The sequence below is a fragment of the Pan paniscus genome, chromosome 4 (genome assembly GCF_029289425.2).
Source record: "Pan paniscus chromosome 4, NHGRI_mPanPan1-v2.0_pri, whole genome shotgun sequence".
NCBI lineage: Eukaryota > Metazoa > Chordata > Mammalia > Primates > Hominidae > Pan > Pan paniscus.
This window is the reverse complement of record NC_073253.2, coordinates 135739325-135760220: the sequence shown is the minus strand read 5'-3', so window position 1 is coordinate 135760220 and position 20896 is coordinate 135739325. Positions and strand designations below refer to the sequence as shown.

Sequence of the window (20896 nt, the reverse complement as noted above, 5' to 3'; positions counted from 1 at the left end):
TGTCATTCAATGAGTTAAAAGCAGATACTATTTTGTTACACCTCCTGGAAATAGCTGATATGTTTGGAAAACTGCTTGAAAAAACAAGACACTGAAGATTAATATGTTACAGAACCTTTCTAACAGTAAGACTTCAGTAGTGGTCCCACAATTATTAACATATACTTTAGTAAAGAACTACTTTTCTATCAGTATTTTATTTATGTTATCTCATCTCTCTTTTTTTATTATGAAAAACAGGTATATAAAAATTTTTTTGAATAGTTGATTAGAGTGCTATGCCAGAATGTGATAAGAAACTTCTTCACAGAGTTGGCTTTTAAAAAGTACTTTTGTGCATTTAACAGCTTTGTTAACAAAAATGTGTTGTTACAATAATTACTAAACATTTTTGTACTACATTATCCTAGAAGCATTTTTTCACTCCATGTAATAATGACAGTCAGAAACATTCAATAGCAAGTGCCTTTAACAGGACTAATTACAAATGAAAAGTTCTAAAACTAGGAAGTAGCAAGAGATTTAAAAAGTGCATGTGGAATAAAGGTTGTATTAAGAGAAAATTACACCAAGACTATGACATTTTCATAAATTCTAAAATATTTCCTACCTCTGAATGAAATATCTCTGAAAGTGACCAAGACAGACTGCTACCACAAACATCTATATATAATTCAAATTAAACTTATACGGTATGCTTTTTTTTTTTTTTTTTTAAAGAGATAGGGTCTCTATGTGTTGCTCAGGCTGGTCTTGAACTCTTGGCCTCATGCAATCCTCCCACCTTAGCCTCCCAAGTAGCTAGGATTACAGGTGCAGAGTCACTGTGTCTGACAATTTATCCACTATTTTAAAATGAGGTGAGAGAAGTAAGTACAGTATGTTACTTGACTTTTTATGAAGTTGAAGAAAGTTTTGTAGGCAATATGGAAGATAATAAATCTTATTATTAAAAAATCTCACTGATACTAGGTGTACATAAAATATGTTGTGAATTTTTTTTTGAGATGAAGTCTCGCCCTGTTACCCAGGCTGGAGTGCAGTGGCACGATCTCAGCTCACTGCAACCTCTGCCTCCTGGGTTCAAGGATTCTCCTGCCTCAGCCTCCCGAGTAGCTGGGATTAAAGGCACGTGCCAGCATGCCTGGCTAATTTTTTTGTATTTTTAGTAGAGATGAGGTTTCACTTTAGCCAGGATGGTCTCGATCTCCTAACCTCATGATCTGCTCACCTTGGCCTCCCAAAGCACTGGTTAGATTAAAGGTGTGAGCCACAGTGCCCGGCTGTTGTGAGTTTTTTAAGAAATTTAATTGCTGTAATCTGTTTTATGTATTGGTAACTTTATTAAATAGTTCTATGTAAATAAAAACCTATGGTCGGCGTGGTGGCTCATGCCTGTAATCCCAGCATTTTGGGAGGCCGAGGCGGGCAGATCACGAGGTCAGGAGTTTGAGATCAGCCTGGCCAACATAGTGAAACCCCATCTCTACTAAAAATACAAAAAAATTAGCCAGGCATGGTAGTGGGCGCCTGTAATCCCAGCTACTTGGGAGGCTGAGGCAAGGGGAATCGCTTGAACCTGGGAGGCAGAGGTTGCAGTGAGCCAAGATGCGTGACAGTGTGAGACTCCGTCTCAAAAAAAAAAAAAAAAACCTATAAATAAAATATTAAAGTCAATTAGAAAAAATTATTTAAAGATTTTATTGCAAATCTCCTTAAGAGGATTTCTTAATTACTTTTTAATTCTTAAACCTATATTCACTACTACAGAGTTAAAGATACTTTAAAATTACAATTTCAGAGCCTATTAAGATGCCAATGATAGTAACAACATAGTAAAAAGTCAAAAACCGTATTAAAACTTACATGTACATCAAATCTTAATATAAAAATAAGGGAAATGATTAATAGAATTTCGAAGTCTAAGGAAATAACAATACTTAAAGATAAATCAGAAATTTAAGTTGACACATATGCATGCATATTACATCTAAGGTTCTTAAACTTGGCTGAACTGAGTTTGAATCTTGGTACTTACTAGCAACTTAATTTCCCTAAGCTTCATTTTTTCTTTTCTTTTCTTTTTTTTTTTTTTTTTTGAGACAGTCTCGCTCTGTTGCCCCATGCTGGAGTGCAGTGGTGTGATCTTGGCTGACTGCAACCTCCACCTCCTGGGTTCAAGTGATTCTCCTGCCTCAGCCCCCCAAGTAGCTGGGATTACAGGCATGCACCACCATGCCTGGCTAATTTTTGTATTTTAGTAGAGATGGGTTTCACCATGTTGGCCAGGCTGGTCTTGAACTCCTGATTTCATGCGATCCGCCGCCCGCCTCTGCCTGCCAAAGTGCTGGGATTACAGGCATGAGCCACTGCTCCCGGCCAGCTTCAGTTTTTCAACAGAAAAATAGAGGTGGGAAAAGGACTTATTTAAAGTATTATTATAATTAGCCCATGAGATAAAGTATATTTAGCATTTATCATAGAAGTTGGTGCATGGTAAATGCTCAATAAATGTAAATAAATTGATATTAGTTGATTTTTAACCAATCTTCTTTCTACATTAGAATTGAAAATTTTGGCCAGGCGCGGTGGCTCACGCCCGTAAAACCAACACTTTGAGAGGCCAATGCAGGTGGATCACTTGAGGTCAGGAGTTTGAGAGCAGCCTGGCCAACATGGTAAAACCCTGTCTCTACTAAAAATACAAAAATTAGCTGGGTGTGGTGGCAGGTGCCTGTAATCCCAGTTACTCGGAATGCTGAGGCAGGAGAATCACTTGAACCTGGGAGGCGGAAGTTGCAGTGAGCCGAGATCAAGCCACTGCACTCCAGCCTGGATGACTGAGTGAGACTCTATCTCAAAAAAAAAAAGAAAAGAAAAGAAAATTTTACAAGTATTTCTAGAACTGCTCGAAGGTAAAAGCTATTTTGAATTTCTTTAAATTACTTTATATTCCTAGACATTTGACCTTTGAGAATCACTTGCTATTATGGTAACTGCTAAAAACCCAATGCTCACTTTCAGAAGGACTTGAGGAACCATGTTCCTAATCAATAATTTATTTAGTCTGTTTGGAACTACATCATGTATGACACGTATCAAACAACACACTAAAGGGCTAAGTTAATCAGCTAATCAAGTTGCAACATTAATAAATTATATAAACAACTTATCACAACAAATATTTTGAAAGAATAGCAATAAGGAAATAATACTCCTATATTTAAAAAGTAAAATGTACTGTTATCATACATCTAAAATTCTTCTAAAGTAAAATTTACTTCTAAAGTAAAATTCTAAAGTAGAATTTTAAGATGTACAGTATTCTTTACTAATATGAGTGGTAAAAACTAGAGTTAAGTAAAATTAATTATATATTTGTCCTACTCTATAATCTTACCAATATGTTAATATGTTTTACAATTGCAGCATTAGGTATTAACCTAATTCACCCTTGCCTTATTTATTTTACCTTCAACTAAGAAAATTAAGACAAACTTTGACTTAGGAAAATATAATATTTAAATTTAAGACAGGTACATCATCTTGAATAAAGAAAATATAATTACTGCCATATAGTTCAAAACACATAACCTTCATAAAAATGGAAGTTTTTACATGAAGATAATTTTTGTACCTGTTGGCTGATTTAAAATTTAAAACTTATTAATAAAAGAATATTGTACAATGTGGTAGGTATTAATGTCTAACACAAATTAAATTTTGTTTATATTAATAAAAAGATAATTTCTAAGCCAGTTTTCTAAGTTTCATGCAAACTTTGTAAAAGACTAATTTAACAAATACTTCAGTGAAATAAAACTTGATGTTCCTTAACACTTACAAGTTCCTTTTAGAGCTGTTTCTACATTCTTTAAAAAAAAAAAAAGTTCTAACATAACTGAACTAATCAGTAACACAGATTTCATAACTGGAAACTGTGCACTTAATTAGGAACATTATAATGCTGGTTACAGAACACTACATGTTAAAAATGTTATTCCCAGTTCATCAGTTTCATCATTATTATTCGTAATCATACTTCACATTCTAAAATCTGTTTTTACCCAGATTATAAATTAGAATTCCAAATGAACTACAAGAATTTATTCACAATTTATAACAACTTTCAATGCTAATAATACAAAGTTAATTTGTGTCTACCAACTGAAGATATAAAAACCCAAATTAAAGAACAAAGAGCCTAACTCCTTAAAACATTTCCCAGAATTTTAATTTTCTTTAAGAAAACTAAGACATTCCTCCTCTGCACAATGATACCTATTACATATCAGAGGAGCCTCAAAGGCAATATCACAATTCTATAACCATTGGAAGTCAAACACATGCCCAATAAAATTCCTGATTTCAGTAATCTTATTCCACATTTAAAAAGATTCAGTAAAGATCAGGAAGACTAAAGGCTCACAAAAGAAGAAAGGAAACTGAGATAGCATAATTGGGATGGGAGAAGGGGAGGAGAATATGACAAGAGGCAACAGACAACAGTAAGGAAAAAAATGTTGCAATCAAGAGACAGAGGACTGGCCTGCCTTTGAATATCACTCCAGCTACATCTTAGTTCTTGGTCTTCATCCACTGTCAACAGCCATTCTGGCTGCATTTCTGAATTGGGCTCTCATGGAGGTGATACATTCACCAGCCATCTTTAGGAAGGTAAATGATTAATTGCACTGTTTTCCCACTGCTGCAAGGACAATGAAAGGGAAAGTAAACTTGTGCACCTCATTTCATATCTAGTTGTAATTTTCCACACAACAATAAACAGAAACATATACTTCAAGGTTATCAGGCCTTTTTTTCTGTGTGTGTGTGTGTGGAGGGGGGGTGTGGTGTGGTTGTGTGCTTTCATTAAGAAAGTTAATGCAAAAATCCCAATCTTCAAATCATCAAGTGACAATAATTTTAATGCACCTTATCTTCTAACCACAAATATTATAATATGGAATACTTAGTTTTATCTGAACATCCCATTTAATTGGAAATAAATAAGTTGATCTAATAAAATTACAAATTAAAAAAGCTGTGTGATTTAAAATTTCCAGACATGAAAATCAACAGCAGGAAAATTTTAAGTATAATCTTATACGAATACTTCTAAAGCCTACAAAGAAATTCTACTTTGAGATCTCCTACCCAAGTCACAGCACACAGTGGTTTTGATACCAACGGTTTAAAACAAAGGATTGTGGCAACTTTATTTCTTTGCCTTTGCAATATGACAAAAAAGAAGAGGGGGAAACACACTTTTGTGTGTTAGTGCTATTGAGCATAGTTAATTCACTTCCAAAATACTTCGAGAAATGGGTAATTTTACAAAGTTCTAAAATGGAAAAGTACAAAGTCTACGTTTTTGGAGGGGTATATAAAGAAGTTCAGCACACAGATTAAAGAGAAATTATTACAGATATATTTCTTAACCCACCTGCTATCAGGTCATCAAGAGTGTCGGTAAGCGTCTGAGCTGGAGTTGCAACCATTAGTCCATCTGGTTCTTGAACTAACAGCCCCTGATCATGTCCAGTAATAGCAATCTGAGGCTGTCCTACAATCTGCTGATTACCTGATACTTTCTGAAGTTCAAGAGAATTTGTCCCATTAGAACCTAAGTCACTGGAAAAGTTACACTGTGGAGATGATAAAGGCTGGACTGGGACAAAATCAATCTGTTCTGCCGATGGTGGAGACTGTTGCTCATCATCAACATCATTATCTTTAAATAAGATTGTGTCAACCTGAGGTAACTCTGAAAAGTGATCCTCTGGGAGACTACCATCTCCTTCCCCTTCTGGGAAGACTCCTCTATGAGAGCACTGTTGGTGTAGAGACGCTGTGTCTTTCTGACCTTTGGTTTCCAAGTATTCTTTGGTAAATTGCTGCTGTGTTTTCATCTGCAACTGCCTTTCCACTTTCTGCAGTTCTTTCAATATTTTCTTCTTCTTCTGGACTTGCTCTTCTCTGTTCTTTTTAAGTTCTTCTATCTTATCTTTGTTCAGAGGTTCACCTTGAATTAACTCCAGTGACTTAAGCTGTGCTTTTTCAATAGCACTAATTCTTTGTCCCAGTTCATTCAGCTTGCCTTCAGTCTCCTCTACTATGCACTCCAAAGGCTGGTATGGGTGAAAAGATGGCAGTAGGTCCTGATCTGCTACCTGGAGGGAACTGGACTTCTGCTTGGATGTACCTAAGCACATGAAAAATGTTTGAAAGAGTGCCATGCTAAAAAAAAAAGAAAAAAAAAAAAAAAGAAAACCAGCCTCCCCTCCCACACACACGGACCTCCCTCCCAAAACCCTTATAACTAATGTTATAGAATGAATGTTCAGAGTCACACCAGTGTTAGGCAGGTTAAAGCCTATACTCATCTATTTCACGCAGCACAAACTAGGATGTTGCTAATTCAAAAACTGTCAAGTTTTAAAAATCTACTTTAGGATAGGAGGATTTTGGAAATTAAGTCGGGGCGGGGAAAAGGAAAACCAAGAGGCGAGAATCTCAAAATTCTGCTGATTAGATTGGACTTTTTAAAGAACACCAAATCTAAAGCAGTATCAAAATAGCGTTCAAAATACCAGAAATGTTAACTGCCCATTTAGAACAATCATTCTTTTAGCAATATTAACTCTGCAAGCAATGCAGAGTTAATGCAAAAGACCAAAACTTACAGATCAAAGTAGGGGATAGTGTTTTTCAGTCAAAATATTTTTCTTCTTATATTGAAATATAATGTGAAATCAGTTTTTTCAAGACATGTCTTTCTAAAATTCTCCATTAAATATACCTTTAACACATCCCTACTGTAACACTGTTAAACTTACTATGCAAAGGACAACTTGCATTTAAATGAACACTTCAAGTAAATTCTGTCTATGAGAGAAACAATAAATGATCCTAGGAGAAAATCAGACTTCCCATTTAGGGTTACTCATGCTGACAGTGTATGTTAACAAACAATGGCAATGTATATTATTTTAAAGTTTTAAATTACACTTAAGTTCCTTCCTTCATAACAAATCAGCTGAAAAATAATTATCAATATTAATAATCTTAACATCTGGACATGAAATGAAGGACATAAATTTTTTGACGTACAATACCTACTCTGAGGCAAATCTAAGGCTTAATCTTGTTTAGAAGTAGGACTAGGCCAGGCACAGTGGCTCACGCCTGTAATCCTAGCACTTTGGGAGGCAGAGGCAGGCGGATCACAAGGTCAGGAGATCGAGACCATCCTGGCTAACACGGTGAAACCCCATCTCTACTAAAAATACAAAAAATCAGCCAGGCATGGTGGCAGGTGCCTGTAGTCCCAGCTACTCAGGAGGCTGAGGCGGGAGAATGGCGTGAACCCGGGAGGCGGAGCTTGCAGTGAGCCGAGATTGCGCCACTGCACTCCAGCCTGAGAGACAGAGCGAGACTCCATCTCAAAAAAAAAAAAAAAAAAAAGTAGGACTATTCAGCAACAAAAAGGAACAAACTACTGATTCATGCTACAACATGAGTAAACCTCAAAAACATTATACTAAGTGAAAGAAGCTAGACACAAAAGACCACACATTGTGTAATTCCACTCATATCAAATCTGCAGAGACAAGGCAAATCTATAGAGACAGGGACAGTAGTGGCTGCCTGAGGTTATAACAGTGAAAATGAGGATCAATTGCAAACAGGCATAAGAGATCTTTTTGGGCAGATGGAGATGGTCTAAAACTAGATAGTGATGATGGTTACACAACTCAGTAAATTTACTAAAACTCATTGCATTGTACATTTAAAACAAGGGAACTTTATGGTATGTAAATTAAACAATAAAGCTGTTTGAGAAAAGCTGGGTAAAAAAGTTATCTATTATTTTGAATTGCAGTCAACATATATGAATAACATAGGTAATTTGGGAATTTTTAAAATAAAATCATCCATTCTATTAAAAATGATTCTCAAGTCCAAAGGAAAAAAGGTCATTTAGAGACATAAAATGTTCTGAATTTCAAAGGGGTGACAAAACTACTGAACAAAAAAAAATTAGATTCATCTACTTTTTTGCTAGAATAGAGATCTCAAAACTGCAGGTAGCTCAAACATATGCAACATGTGTCATTACTAAAAAAGTCTAAGTTTTTCACCTACATACTGTCTTTAATAAGGTAAGATGACCACAATTTCAATATCACTGCAATCACTTTCAGAGGCTTAGTTATTCCTTAAATTGCAAAGTACACTGTCTATATTCAATTTATATATATATAATTTTAAGAGATGGGATCTTGCTATGTTGCTCAGCCTGGTCTTGAACTCCTGGCCTAAAGTAATTCTCCAGCCTCAGCCTTCCTCAATTTATATTTCTATCTGAGTAAAATGATGGAAAAAGACTTTATTCTTTCAGAGCAAAAGCAATTAGATTTGTGAGCTAATTTTATTATTACTTTCCTAAGACCATATAGGAGTCCCTGTTTTGATTTACAGTATTTGTTTAAAGTGCCTAATGACAATCAACAAGAAAAGGAAGGTAAACGGTCACAAATAGCAATGTACAAATCCACAGCAATAACAAGGAAATATTCAGTCATGTAATAAATTCAATGACATCACTCAAGTACATTTAGAAGTTCTACAAAGACTGAATGGTCCATGGTCCTTTAAACATCCATTAGTTTCAAAACACCCTTGTATAGCTACTAAGCAATTTGTATTTAAGATTCAGGAAAACTAGGTAAGAGTTCAACACTAACCAGACTGGTTAGTAATTATGTTATGACCCCACTGGACATTCACAGATTTAAAATCTTTATACATAGTATAATCCAAAATAAGAGTAGAATTTTGAGGACAGATAGGAATGGCCCTGTCTATCTTGTTAACAAATAATATGCAAGAAGCGTGGAACACAAGATTACTAAGAGTAATTTATGAATAGACAAACTATAAGCCCAGAACGTATGTAGCATTAAAAATGGAAGATGGCAAAAATGATGCATAAAAAGTGGTTCATCTCAAAATAGCCATGGAGTTAGTGGAATTGCCTAAAGACACATCAAAGCACTAACACAAGCTATAACATCAAGAATAAAACAGATTGGTGAAAAACAGATAATGTCGCCTAATTAGTCCTAGAAACTAAAGCAACATCTACACTTTCTGGGTAGAGATTAAGACAAGTATTCTTTTAGCAACAAAATTTTCAACAGGTAGTAAGTAGTATTATAAGATATCAGAAAATAAAAGGGTTCTGTCTCCTTCAAACAGCTTACAGTGTCAGATACAAAGACATCTATTCACTGGTATCAGTGAACGATATCATAAAGTACTATTTAGAAATAAAGGTGGCCGGGTGCGGTGGCTCACACCTGTAATGCCAGCACTTTGGGAGGCCAAGACGGGTGGATCACCTGAGGTTGGGAGTTCTAGACCAGCCTGACCAACATGGAGAAACCCCGTCTCTTCTAAAAATGTAAAATTAGCTAGCCCGGTGTGGTGGCGTATGCTTGTAATCCCAGCTACTCAGGAGGCTGAAGCAAGAGAATCGCTTGAACCCAGGAGACAGAAGTTGCAGCGAGCTGAGATCGTGCCAATGCACTCCAGCCTGGGCAACAAGACCAAAACTCCGTCTCAAAGAAAGAAACACAGGTAAAGTCGCCATTTCATCTTTTTGGTTTGGTTTCTATCCTATTCCTTTGCTTCTCACTTTCCCTCCATTAACAAAACTAGAAAAAATCTGTAGTAGAAGCCATGATCTAGTGACAGCTTAAACATGGCCTTTATTTTTTTATTGGCAGTGAAGGAATGAGGTGGACATATATTTGCCAAATATTTAGTTTTTTATTGGATTGAGCTTAATCCTATCAATCATTTTTGTGTCTAAAATAATTAGTGCATTGTACAATGGAAAAATAATGGCCAATGGGAAAAAAACATGATATACAGAAGGATCTAGACTAGATTTCGTATTTCCTTACTTGGTTTTGTCTATAAAACTTAAACCTTGTTCTGTAATTCCCTTGCTTACATCATCACACAGCACCCTACTAGAATGATTTTTAAACAGCATTCCCAACTGGATCTCAAATAGAAAATCAGGTTGAAAAAGTATAACTAAAAATAACACAGTGCATCAAATGTAGTAGAGTGTTTATTATCCACTGGAATTTCTGTTTTGATAAACAGATGTATGATGTGTCCTGGGCTTCAATATAAAATGTTTCTTATTGTGGTCATAGTCAAAAATGAAAGCCACTAACCTAGAATTGACTTATTTTTCCTTTATGTCTAAATATTCGTCTCAAAATTTCCCAAACTAACAGGACACATTATACATTTTAACATAGCAATCACTTAACCAAGGGTGTCCAAAGAAACATCTGTGTTACATGTTAACAGATTAATTCAATCTTCTTATTACTATAAGCAGTTATATGTTAAAAGATATTATCAAATTTGGGCATGTGTAAATCCATATAAGAATGATTATATAATGGAAAGTGACTAAAGAATATTAGCAGTAAAGTTTCCAGAGGAATACTGAATACCATTCACTGTATATACAATTTTTCTATATAATTTTAATGATTTGATATAAAAATGTGAGAACTTTTCATGTCACTTACTCCAAAAAGCAACTCTAACATATAAAAGCAGCATGCCAATTTAATTCTTACTTTACATTTATGCTTGTGTTTTCAATCTCGTTCCCACCATTCTAGAATGCTACTTCTTGATTACTTTTTTAAAACATCTCTTTAATCACAATGTCTTTCTTAAAAATGCTTAAGAATTTTCTTCTGCCTTCAAAATAATCTATATTCTTAGCCTTGCACTCATTAATTTATTCAATAAGTAAACATCTAATACAAGCAAGGCATAGTAGACCATATAAAGATAAGCAACATAAACCCTGCCCTTAAGGAGCTTACAGTCTAAGTGGGGAGATGATGTTCCAAAGAAATTCTTATATAGATCCATAGAGGGACTATACAAATATTTTCATCAAAGCATTGTTAGTGGGGGTGAGAAAATAGAGGCAATCAGGGTATCCGTCACTGGGAGAAACGACAGGTAAAACATGGAAGATATACAGGGTGTGAAGCACTATGCTATAGGTAGAAACAATCTAGAGATAGGTGGATAAATCTTAAAAACAGTATTGAGTAAACAAAGGGAAAAAACAAAATGAAATCTGTAGCACAATACTATTTATGTAAATTAAAAATACAAGGTAATCGCCGGGTGTGCTGACTCACACCTGTAATCCTAGCACTTTGGGAGGCCAAGTCGGGCAGATCGCTTGAGCTCAGGACTTCAAGACCAGCCTGGGCAACATGGCAAAACCCTGTCTCTACCAAAATACAAAAAATTAGCCAAGTGTAGTGGCAGGGCACCTGTAGTCCCAGCTACCTGCAGGGCTGAGGGAGGAGGATTGCTTGAACCTCGGAGGTTGGGGCTGCAGTGAGCTGAGACTGCGCCACTGTACTCCAGCCTGGGTGACAAAGTGAGACCCTGTCTCAAAAAAAAAAAAAAAACACCAAATATATATATATATATATATACACACACACACACACACACACACACATATATACACATACATATAAAAAATAAATATTTTATAAGAATTTATAAGAACAAAAGAATATACACATCAAATATTGAAATGATTATCTATGGGGGAAGCAGGGGAATGGAAAGAGAAATAAAAGGGAATAAATGAAACAAGAGAGAAGTTATGGTGATAAAGCACCAGAAATTGAGTATGATTAACTCAACCCTCTACACTTGAGGTCCCAAGGGGAGGGAAGCAAGCAAAAGTGACAAGAACTGGAAGGAAGATCCAATGAAGTACTCTAGAATTTCAGAGAAAAGGAAATTACTCCTCAGGAGGGCTTGAGGTATACACAAAAGATGTGTTTTGTTTATCCTGACATAATTTTAAATGCTTTGCAGCAGATTAATTCTAAGTTACACAACTTGCAAAAGATCAAAATGAATCTTCTCTTAAAACTTCTGTAGAACCAGTTATAACAAGGCAACGGATTTACATTACTTATGTATCCTTTCCCATCTGAATATTTGTAACTGTAGGTAATAAAGTTAAATAATGCTAGAAAACTGAGCATGTCACTCTGAGTTTCATATTTTGTTTATGGACGTGATTCTGAGGCCTCTGTTAGATGCCACCTAGAATCCTGAATCCTTGAAAAACAACAGACAAATGAGATCAAGTTGCCTAAATCGGGAGGATATGAATCAAGATGGACGGAGCCTGTACAAATGGTACACATGGGGCATGAAAGAAAAGAATATCTGAGTAGAACATATATCAAACACCTGGGTAAGATTTATGGGCATTAATACATTTTTAAAAGGATGAGGATATGAATAATAAAAAGATTTACTGAAAACAGACAGGAGTAAAATGTTATAAGAACCTGAAAAGATGATCGCTGGAAGAGGAAAAGAAGAGAGTCCTAGGGAATAAGAACCCTTTGTCCATCCCTAATCACATACACGACACAGAATATATGGACTTAGAGGAAACAAAAACAAAAGGGTCAAACAGCAATTTCATCACTCAAGGGAGCTTTTCCAGAGACGTAAAAGAGAAGCTTTTTTAAGAAGAAAAAGGAGCTTTAAGTATAAAAAAAAAGTTAAGTCTTTATTTAAGATAGGTTTTCCTATCCTGGTAATTCAGTGTGTTCTTTTCCATAATTAAATGATTTTTCCTAATTCATAGCAACATAATATTCTATGATATGCATGATTTATACTAACATGACATTTTAATACAATGCATTATCGCAGTTTGATCCTCCATAAGTAAGTAACTGTTAGATTGCCAATGCCATTTGGTTGATAGCAGTAGCAAGTGCCCAAGTGATCTAGATACAAATGTTAATTAGGGATAACCCAATAATCTAGTAAAATGAAAGATTCCTTAGAAAGGTAGTCCATGTTTATACTATTTAGTAAGTAATAAAACATCAAAATGCAGAAAATAACTAAATAATCCAAGATATTTCAGTAAGCAAAAATATGGTTACTCACTAGAGTATAAACTTAAAAAATCACTACCTAAACATCTCAGATTATTTACATATTAAACCTAAATTTAAAATGTTTTTATTTCCTCTTGGCATACACTCTAGCTTATTTCTTGATTGTTTTGCGGATCTGTGTTATTTATTTATTTATTTATTTATATTTTGAGGCTGTCGCCCAGGCTGGAGTGCAGTGGTACAATCATAGCTCACTGCTGCCTGGAGCTCCTGGGTGCAAGTGATCTTTCTGCCTCAGCTTCCTGAGTAGCTGGGACTACAGGCACAGGCAACCATGACTGGCTAATTTTTAAATTTTTTTTAATAGAGACAAGTTCTCCTATGCTGGGCAGGCTGATCGATCATTCTTGCCTCGGCCTCCCAAAGCACTGGGATTACAGGTATGAGCCACGGCACATAGCCTAATTTTTTTTCTTTTTCTGGTTTTTTTTTTGGAGACAAGGTCTCGCTCTGTGGCCCACACTGGGGTGCAATGGCACACTCATGACTCACTGCAGCCTTGGTCTCCCAGGCTGAAGTGATCCTCCCACTACAGTCTCCCTAGCAGCAGGGACTACAGGCTTGTGCCACCACTCCTGGCTAACTTTTGTATTTTTTTGTTAGACAGGGTTTCGCCATGTTGCCCAGGCTGGTCTCGAACTCCTGGGCTCAAGCAATCTGCCCACCTGGCCTGCCAAAGTGCGGGGATTATAGGTGTGAGCCCCTGTGCCTGGCCCTAATTTTTTTCTGAGAGTCTCACTCCATCACCCTGGCTGGAGTGCAGTGGCAAGATCTCGGCTTATTGCAACCTCTGCCTCCCGGGTTCAAGTGATTCTCATGCCTCAGCTTCCCTAGTAGCTGGAATTACAGGTGTGCACTACCACACCCGGCTAATTTTTGTATTTTTAGTAGAGATGGGGTTTCGCCATGTTGGCCAGGCTGGTCTCAAACTCCTGTACTCAAGTGATTGACTTGCTTAAGCCTCCCAAAGTGTTGGGATTACAAGCATGAGCCACCACATGTGGCCTATATTTTTTTTAATGATTTTTTTTTTTTTTGAGACAGAGTTTTGCTCTTGTTGCCCAGGCTGGAATGCAATGGCCTGAACTCAGCTCACTGCAACCTCCACCTCCTGGCTTCAAGCGATTCTCCTGCCTCAGCCTCCCAACTAGCTAGAATTACAGGCACCCACCAACACACCTGGCTAATTTTTTGTATTTTTCGTAGAGATGGGGTTTCATCATGTTGGCCAGGCTGGTCTTGAACTCCTGACCTCAGGTGATCCACCAGCCTCAGCCTTTCAAAGTGCTGGGATTACAGGCGTGAGCCACCATGCCCAGCCAATGATTCTTATTTAGTATTGAGTTTCCAAAGCCAAAGTTACTACAGTCCTCTATAAGGTTTAGCCAAATAAACCCCCCCCCCCCAAAAAAACAATAAAAACAGAGGCATTTAGCTTTAAATATTTTACTAAAGGTTAAATATCAGCTGATTATGATACTTACAGATGCATGTTTAATTTGCTTTTTAATTGTTAAGATTAAAAACAGCAGGAAATTTTTGAATAGCTAGGTGTTCCATGAAAAACTGCTAGAATTAGCTTAAATCAGAGAGACTACAGATATTTCATCTCTGAAATTAATAGTTTAGCCCTGGTGAAGGCCCCCAATACTTTAAATTACTAAAATTGGCATAATTTGAAAGAAGTTTCTGTTTGCTGCTATAACAGTCAACCCAAACCAACTTTTCTTAAATCAGTGTTACAGATATTTATATACACTTACATACCTCATTGTGATTTCAATATCTAGGACTTGATTATCATACACTAAATGAACTATGTTCATAAGTTTGTTTTTACATAGTTTTAAACATCCTACATATTAACTATTTTCTTTATTTCAGAAAACTCAGATATTACAACTATACATAATTATGAAGTGAAGGTACATTTATACATGAAGGTACATTTCATTTACAAATATAAAGACAGCAGAAACATATCAGAGCTCATAAACTTGAGTTTTTTAAGTAGTATACTCTCCTTCTTAATAGTCATTTGGATATTACTTGTACACATTTTATTTTGATAGTTATTTGTCCAGGTTCACATAGTGACAGATGATAATCTACTATATTCAGCATTGCATAAATGCAACTGAATGTAATTCTTAAACTTCTCACTCATTAACTGAATCAATGTCACAAAGACTTAACTAGATAGCAAATATACACTTTTACTCTTCATTTACTGTTGGTTAGCTAAAGAATTATCAAATGAAAAATGAATGTCTGATAAACTATAGTTACTTAAATATAATCAAGAACTCGGCTTGTTTCTTAAGTGTTTTCATCTGTGCCAGATGAAAGCTACATCTATCAGTATGTTAACAGGAAAATAATAAAAAGTCATTTTTCCTAACACTTATGTCTTTTTGGTTTTAGATAGTAAGACTATTTGCATTTGTCAGAATTATCTACGTCAGTTAGCCATGGGTACACAGTAACTCTGTATCATTAAAGTACATTTCTGGATTTATCAATTAGGTGAAAAAATACCCATTTTAAGAAAAATAATTCAATAACTAACCTTTTTGCACTCCTAAAAGGGCAGGAGAGTTCTCCTGTGAAGTTCTGTCAGGTTCCTGGGGAGGTACAACCATGGCAAGTGTATGCGTTGGCACACGTGGCACCTAAAAAGTCAACTCAGAAAAAAATCATCTCAGACCAAAGAATAAGACAAAGGCCCCTAAATGAAACAGATATCCTGTTTTAGGTTATCTTCATATACCACCAAATGCACTTTTGTTTCCTGAAGCTTTTTTTAAAAAAAGCTTTCACCAAGCAATAATTTTTGAGACTAATGATTAGACAGTCGGGGAATCTACAAATAGTCAATGATTCTAAGCTAAATGGAAATAACATTACTCCCTTGCTGAATAGAACACCTTGCTGGTTCCAATTGTAGCTAGGGGTACAAGTCACATATTCACTATACACTAACCAATTTACCCTTGTTCAAATTCTACATGGATCAAAAGAAAACAAAAATGTAATATATTTCTTCAATTGGGGTATGCTAGCAGTTTTCAGAATGACTTTGTAGAAAAGAATTTAGATTTCACCAACTTAATATACTAGTAAAATCTCCATAATTTAAGGTAGGTTTAAAAGTTACTTTAGTGAACTTCTAGCGCTTATGTTACCTATACTTTCATGGTTGACAAAAGTCACTATCTCTAGGATAATTAATACTACCTTGGGAGGTATTAAGAAAATGCCTTCTCGGCCGGGCATGTGGCTCACGTCTGTAATTCCAGCACTTTGAGAGGCCGAGGCAGGTAGATCGCCTGAGCTCAGGAGTTTGAGACCACCCTGGGCAACATGGTGAAACTCCATCTCCACTAAAATACAAAAAATTAGCTGGGCGTGGTGGCGCACACCTATAGTCCCAGCTACTTGGGAGACTAAGGCAAGAGAATCGCTTGAGCCTGGGAGGCGGAGGTTGCAGTGAGCTGAGATTGTGCCACTGCACTCCAGCCTGGGCAACAGAGCAAGACTCCATCTCCAAAAAAAAAAACAAAAGAAAAAAGAAAAAGCTTTCTCTTGATTCTCTTGTTAAAAAACAAATAAAAAACCCTGAAAAACCTAGTTGTAATAAGATAACAACTTAGAATACTTACGTTTATATTTGATATTAAGTGGTTTTTAAAAACCACTATTCTCAATAAATAAGGCAATAACAAATTTCAGTGTACCTTTAAAGAAAATAAATCCTAAAGAATTTAGAATCATGATTTTCTCAATATGTAACACAGAATAAAAACAAGTCCATTTTGCTTAAAACTGATTTTAAACAAAAACTTCTAATCATGTTGAAGAATATTTATATTAACAAACAAGCTCCATTTTACTTTACCTGAGACTGATCTTGAGAAGGTGGAGGGAGCTGAGACACATCTGTGGTGGGAACTGACAGAACATTATTTGGATAATCCAACAGATAAGAAACTACATTAGTATGGCCACCCTTTGCAGCTTCAATGAGCATTGTTGAACCATCCTGAAAAAGAATTGCCATGATAATTAATTCTTTATAGTTTCTTAGCAGCTCATATAAAATCAAAACTCATTTAAACAGTATTAAATACTAAGCACTAAGATAGATCAAACATATTTTTATAACTATACACATATTATTTATATATATATACACATACATACGTGTGTGTGTGTGTGTGTGTGTGTGTTTTAATAGAGATGGGGTCTCCTTATGTTGCCTAGACTAGTCTCAAACTCCTGGGCTCAAGTGATCCACCCGCCTCAGCCTTCTAAAGTGCTGGGATCATAGACATGAGCCACCGCACACAGCCTGTTTACTTATTTTTAAGTAGACTACCTTGAGTCGATGAGTAGGGTCAGCCCCATGAGCCAAGAGAAGCTCAACAACTGCCAGGTGGCCTCCTGCACATGCCAGCGACACTACTGTATGATCATTATTGGCTGTAGCCCTGTTAACATTGGCACCTTTGAAGAAAAATAAATTGCAATCTTAGCAAAGGTTGAAATCAAGCCAGTTCACAGTCAATATCATTTAAAAATTTTTTGTGAAGTATAATGTAGATACAAAAAAGTATACAAATCATTAAGTGTATAGTTTGAATTTTTTTCACAAAATGAACACACACCTGTGTAACCAGCACCCAGAGGAAGAAACAGAACATTATCCACATACCAAAAGCCCCATCTTGTGCTCCCTTTCAGTCACTACCCAGCCTCCCAATAGTAACCGCTACCCTGACTTCCAAACTGGTTTTAGTTTTTGAATTTTATATGAATGGAATCATACAATGTACTCTTTTGCGTCTGGCTTCTTTCACTCAATATTATATTTGTGAGATTCATCCACAATGTTGCATGAAGCTGTAGTTCGTTCATTCAATATCACTTTTAAAATGGAAAATCTAGAAGACTAAGATTAATAAATATATACAGGTTAATGTAAGCATCAAATAACACCACTGTATATAACTCAAAATGTTTCAAAGACATTTTTGATCTACTAGAAAGTGGCAATATAGCCAGGTCTCAAAGTAGAGAAAACAGATTTTTTAAAGCAATGTTTAAGAGACACATAATTCTTCATATTGTGTATTTTAAGAGTCAGGGGACCTAGATATGGAGAGAAGACAGAATATTATCCAGATATGTTATCTGAAAGGCAAGTTGTTCAATAGCTGTGTATAACATGACCTGAAAAATGTCTAAATGCAAAGTCTTTTCTTAGTTTCTTTTTTGATAAATTATTTTTGACCCCTGGAAAAAATAACTTTAGTTCAGCTACCTTTAACAATTCCAAAAGATCTCAACTAGAAAGTTAAGACTATAGAAATATTCATTCTTCCTTCTTAATTCTACCTATCTTATTTAAGAGAAAAATAAGTCGGTGGGTAAAACTACTACTATTAGTTTGTCTAATTTTCAGAAAATATCCAGCTGAATCTAATCCTAACTTGAATAAAGTACCTTTTGGGAAAGGTAAAACACAGCAATAAACATCCTGAGATTAGCAACATGAAATTATTTTAGATGACAGGATTATTTGACATAGAAAGGATATAATCAATGTGTTCCTATTCCTGATAAGCCTGATTATATTCTTAGCAGGTTGTTGTTGGGTATGATTAGGTATTCTCTTTAGTAAAGAAGCATAAGAGAACTCCAGAGATTATCCATCTATTTATTTCTGTGTGGTTGAGGTAAACAGCTTTTACAGACTATATTATGTAAAGATATGCCTTACTTGGCAGCAAAAATGCAATATGAAGAAAATAAACCTAGTTTTATCCAATTCAGAGGAAAACAAGTACATTTAAAATGATAAAATCTGGCCAGGTGCAGTGGCTCATGCCTGTAATCCCAGCACTTTGGGAGGCCGAGGCGGGCGGATCACCTGAGGTCAGGAGTTTGAGACCAGCCTGGCAAACCATGGTAAAACCCTGTCTCTACTAAAAATACAAAATTAGCCGGGCATGGTGGTGCATGCCTGTAATCCCAGCTAGTCGGGAGGCTGAGGCAAGAGAATCACTTGAACCCGGGAGGCGGAGGTTGCAGTAAGCTAAGTTGACACCATTGCACTCCAGCCTAGGTAAAAAGAGTGAAACTCCTTCTCAAAAAAAAAAAAAAAAAAAAAAAAGATAAAATCTTACCCTGCATTTTTAATGTCACTAAATGTCAGAAATCTATTAAAATATAAATATAGTTTTTATCTTAACATACCACCACCTGAGAGAATCTTCCTTGTATTTTTATCATCCTATCCTAGGATGTTTCATTATATGCCACAGTATTTCTGACACTATACAAAGAGTTAGGCTGAACCAAATGAAACTGCTGACATTACCATTTTTGATTCATAACATGACAATTATATACGGTTAAACCTAACATTGGTTCCACAGCATTTTATTTTTCTGCAGTAAACAGTCTTAAGCTAATTCTTCGTTCACCAGTTGAAATTTTTTGCCTAAATAAATATAATTCTAATAATAGAATTTCTAAAGACATATAAAAATTATAAATAAGACCCTTACAAACTCAGTTAATTCAACTGTACCATAAACAAGTACCACAGTAGCAGACTTACTCTCTGTCCTCCACCCACATCTCCAGCAGAATAGACTCATCATTAGCTGTTGCATATCCACCTAATCATAGTGGGACATTTTACATTTGGCTTTTCTAAGTTGGGAGCAACCACATGTTGCTTCGTTGATGAAAACTTAAAATTCAAAACTAATAAAGAAAATTCCCAGTAAACAACTCACAAACTCTATGCTTACTAAATAAAATATAATAACAAAAGGCAAGAATACAATACTTTACTGTAGGTAAAGTAGCCATAACATAAATTGCAACAAAATTGCAATTATGGAATTTTGGAAGTTTGGAAGTTTATAGAAAAAGAAAAGAATTTTTTTTTCCATAAACTGTAGCCTCTTGGAAATGATCACTTGCCCTTTCTTTACCTTTGCTAATAAGAAACTGCACAGTGCACAAATGACCAGCTCTTGCAGCTTTCATCAAAGGTGTTCTTCCACCTTCAGATTCATGTTCCTGTTAAAGAAATGGAAAAAATAATCCATCAATGCCAACAGTCTAACCATCTATTTTAAAAACAGTACTGATGAAATGAGAAATAACGAGGATTTAATATACTTACTCATTGTAGTAGACACTTTATACCACCTACCTCAATTCCCCCAATATACAGGATTTTCAGTCCAAACTAGATAATGTAACTTTCTAAGGGCAAGTTCAGTTTTGCATACCAAGTAATAACCATTAAAGATAATATTAATGTTTTGTTTGGTTCCCAAAGAGAAATCACTGCATTTTTCTAATTCTAAGTTTTAAAAAATGTTTCCCAACTATTTATCTGGATTGTGAAAAAGGAACCTCAGTCCTGTGAAATGATTAGAAGAATCTTGATCTTATAGCAGAAGCCAATAAAAGCACTATCAAAGGATGCAAATGATTCCCTGAAGAAAAACACTATGGTATTTTAGGAGTAACGGAAAAATGAAGAAGAAAAATATACCAATGGGTAGTTTTTTTTTTAAGTAGAAATTAAATACTTGAATAGTCAAAGGCAAAAGATACAACTCCTAATAGCAGAAAGATTGTTCTTTCTAGGAAGTTTGCCAGCAAGAGGAATGAATGATAAAACAGTTTTTAACCATGCATGCCTCACATCAAATGCCACTAAAAGGAGCTTGCTTATATGGTGAGTAATACTGTCTGTTGGGAGAATTATGAACTCATTAAATTCATCTAAGTATTAAAATGTA

General features: G+C 35.5%; 1 protein-coding gene across 28 annotated transcripts in view; it reads right to left on the bottom strand.

Annotated features, from left to right (window-relative positions):
• The window catches only part of ANKHD1 (ankyrin repeat and KH domain containing 1), a 145558-nt gene that overhangs the window by 46894 nt on the left and 77768 nt on the right, over positions 1-20896 (bottom strand). For 18 of the 28 annotated variants that reach the window (XM_014345050.4, XM_063604255.1, XM_003829179.6 and 15 more), the window contains 5 exons: positions 20075-20162; positions 17446-17573; positions 16966-17109; positions 15637-15739; positions 5447-6205 (listed from right to left, as the gene is read on the bottom strand). In XM_014345050.4, the coding sequence (XP_014200536.1) occupies positions 5447-6205; positions 15637-15739; positions 16966-17109; positions 17446-17573; positions 20075-20162 (1222 nt within the window). The remainder of the gene's footprint in view (positions 1-5446; positions 6206-15636; positions 15740-16965; positions 17110-17445; positions 17574-20074; positions 20163-20896) is intronic. The other 10 variants (XM_055113024.2, XM_014345048.4, XM_063604253.1 and 7 more) reach the window with 3 other exon arrangements.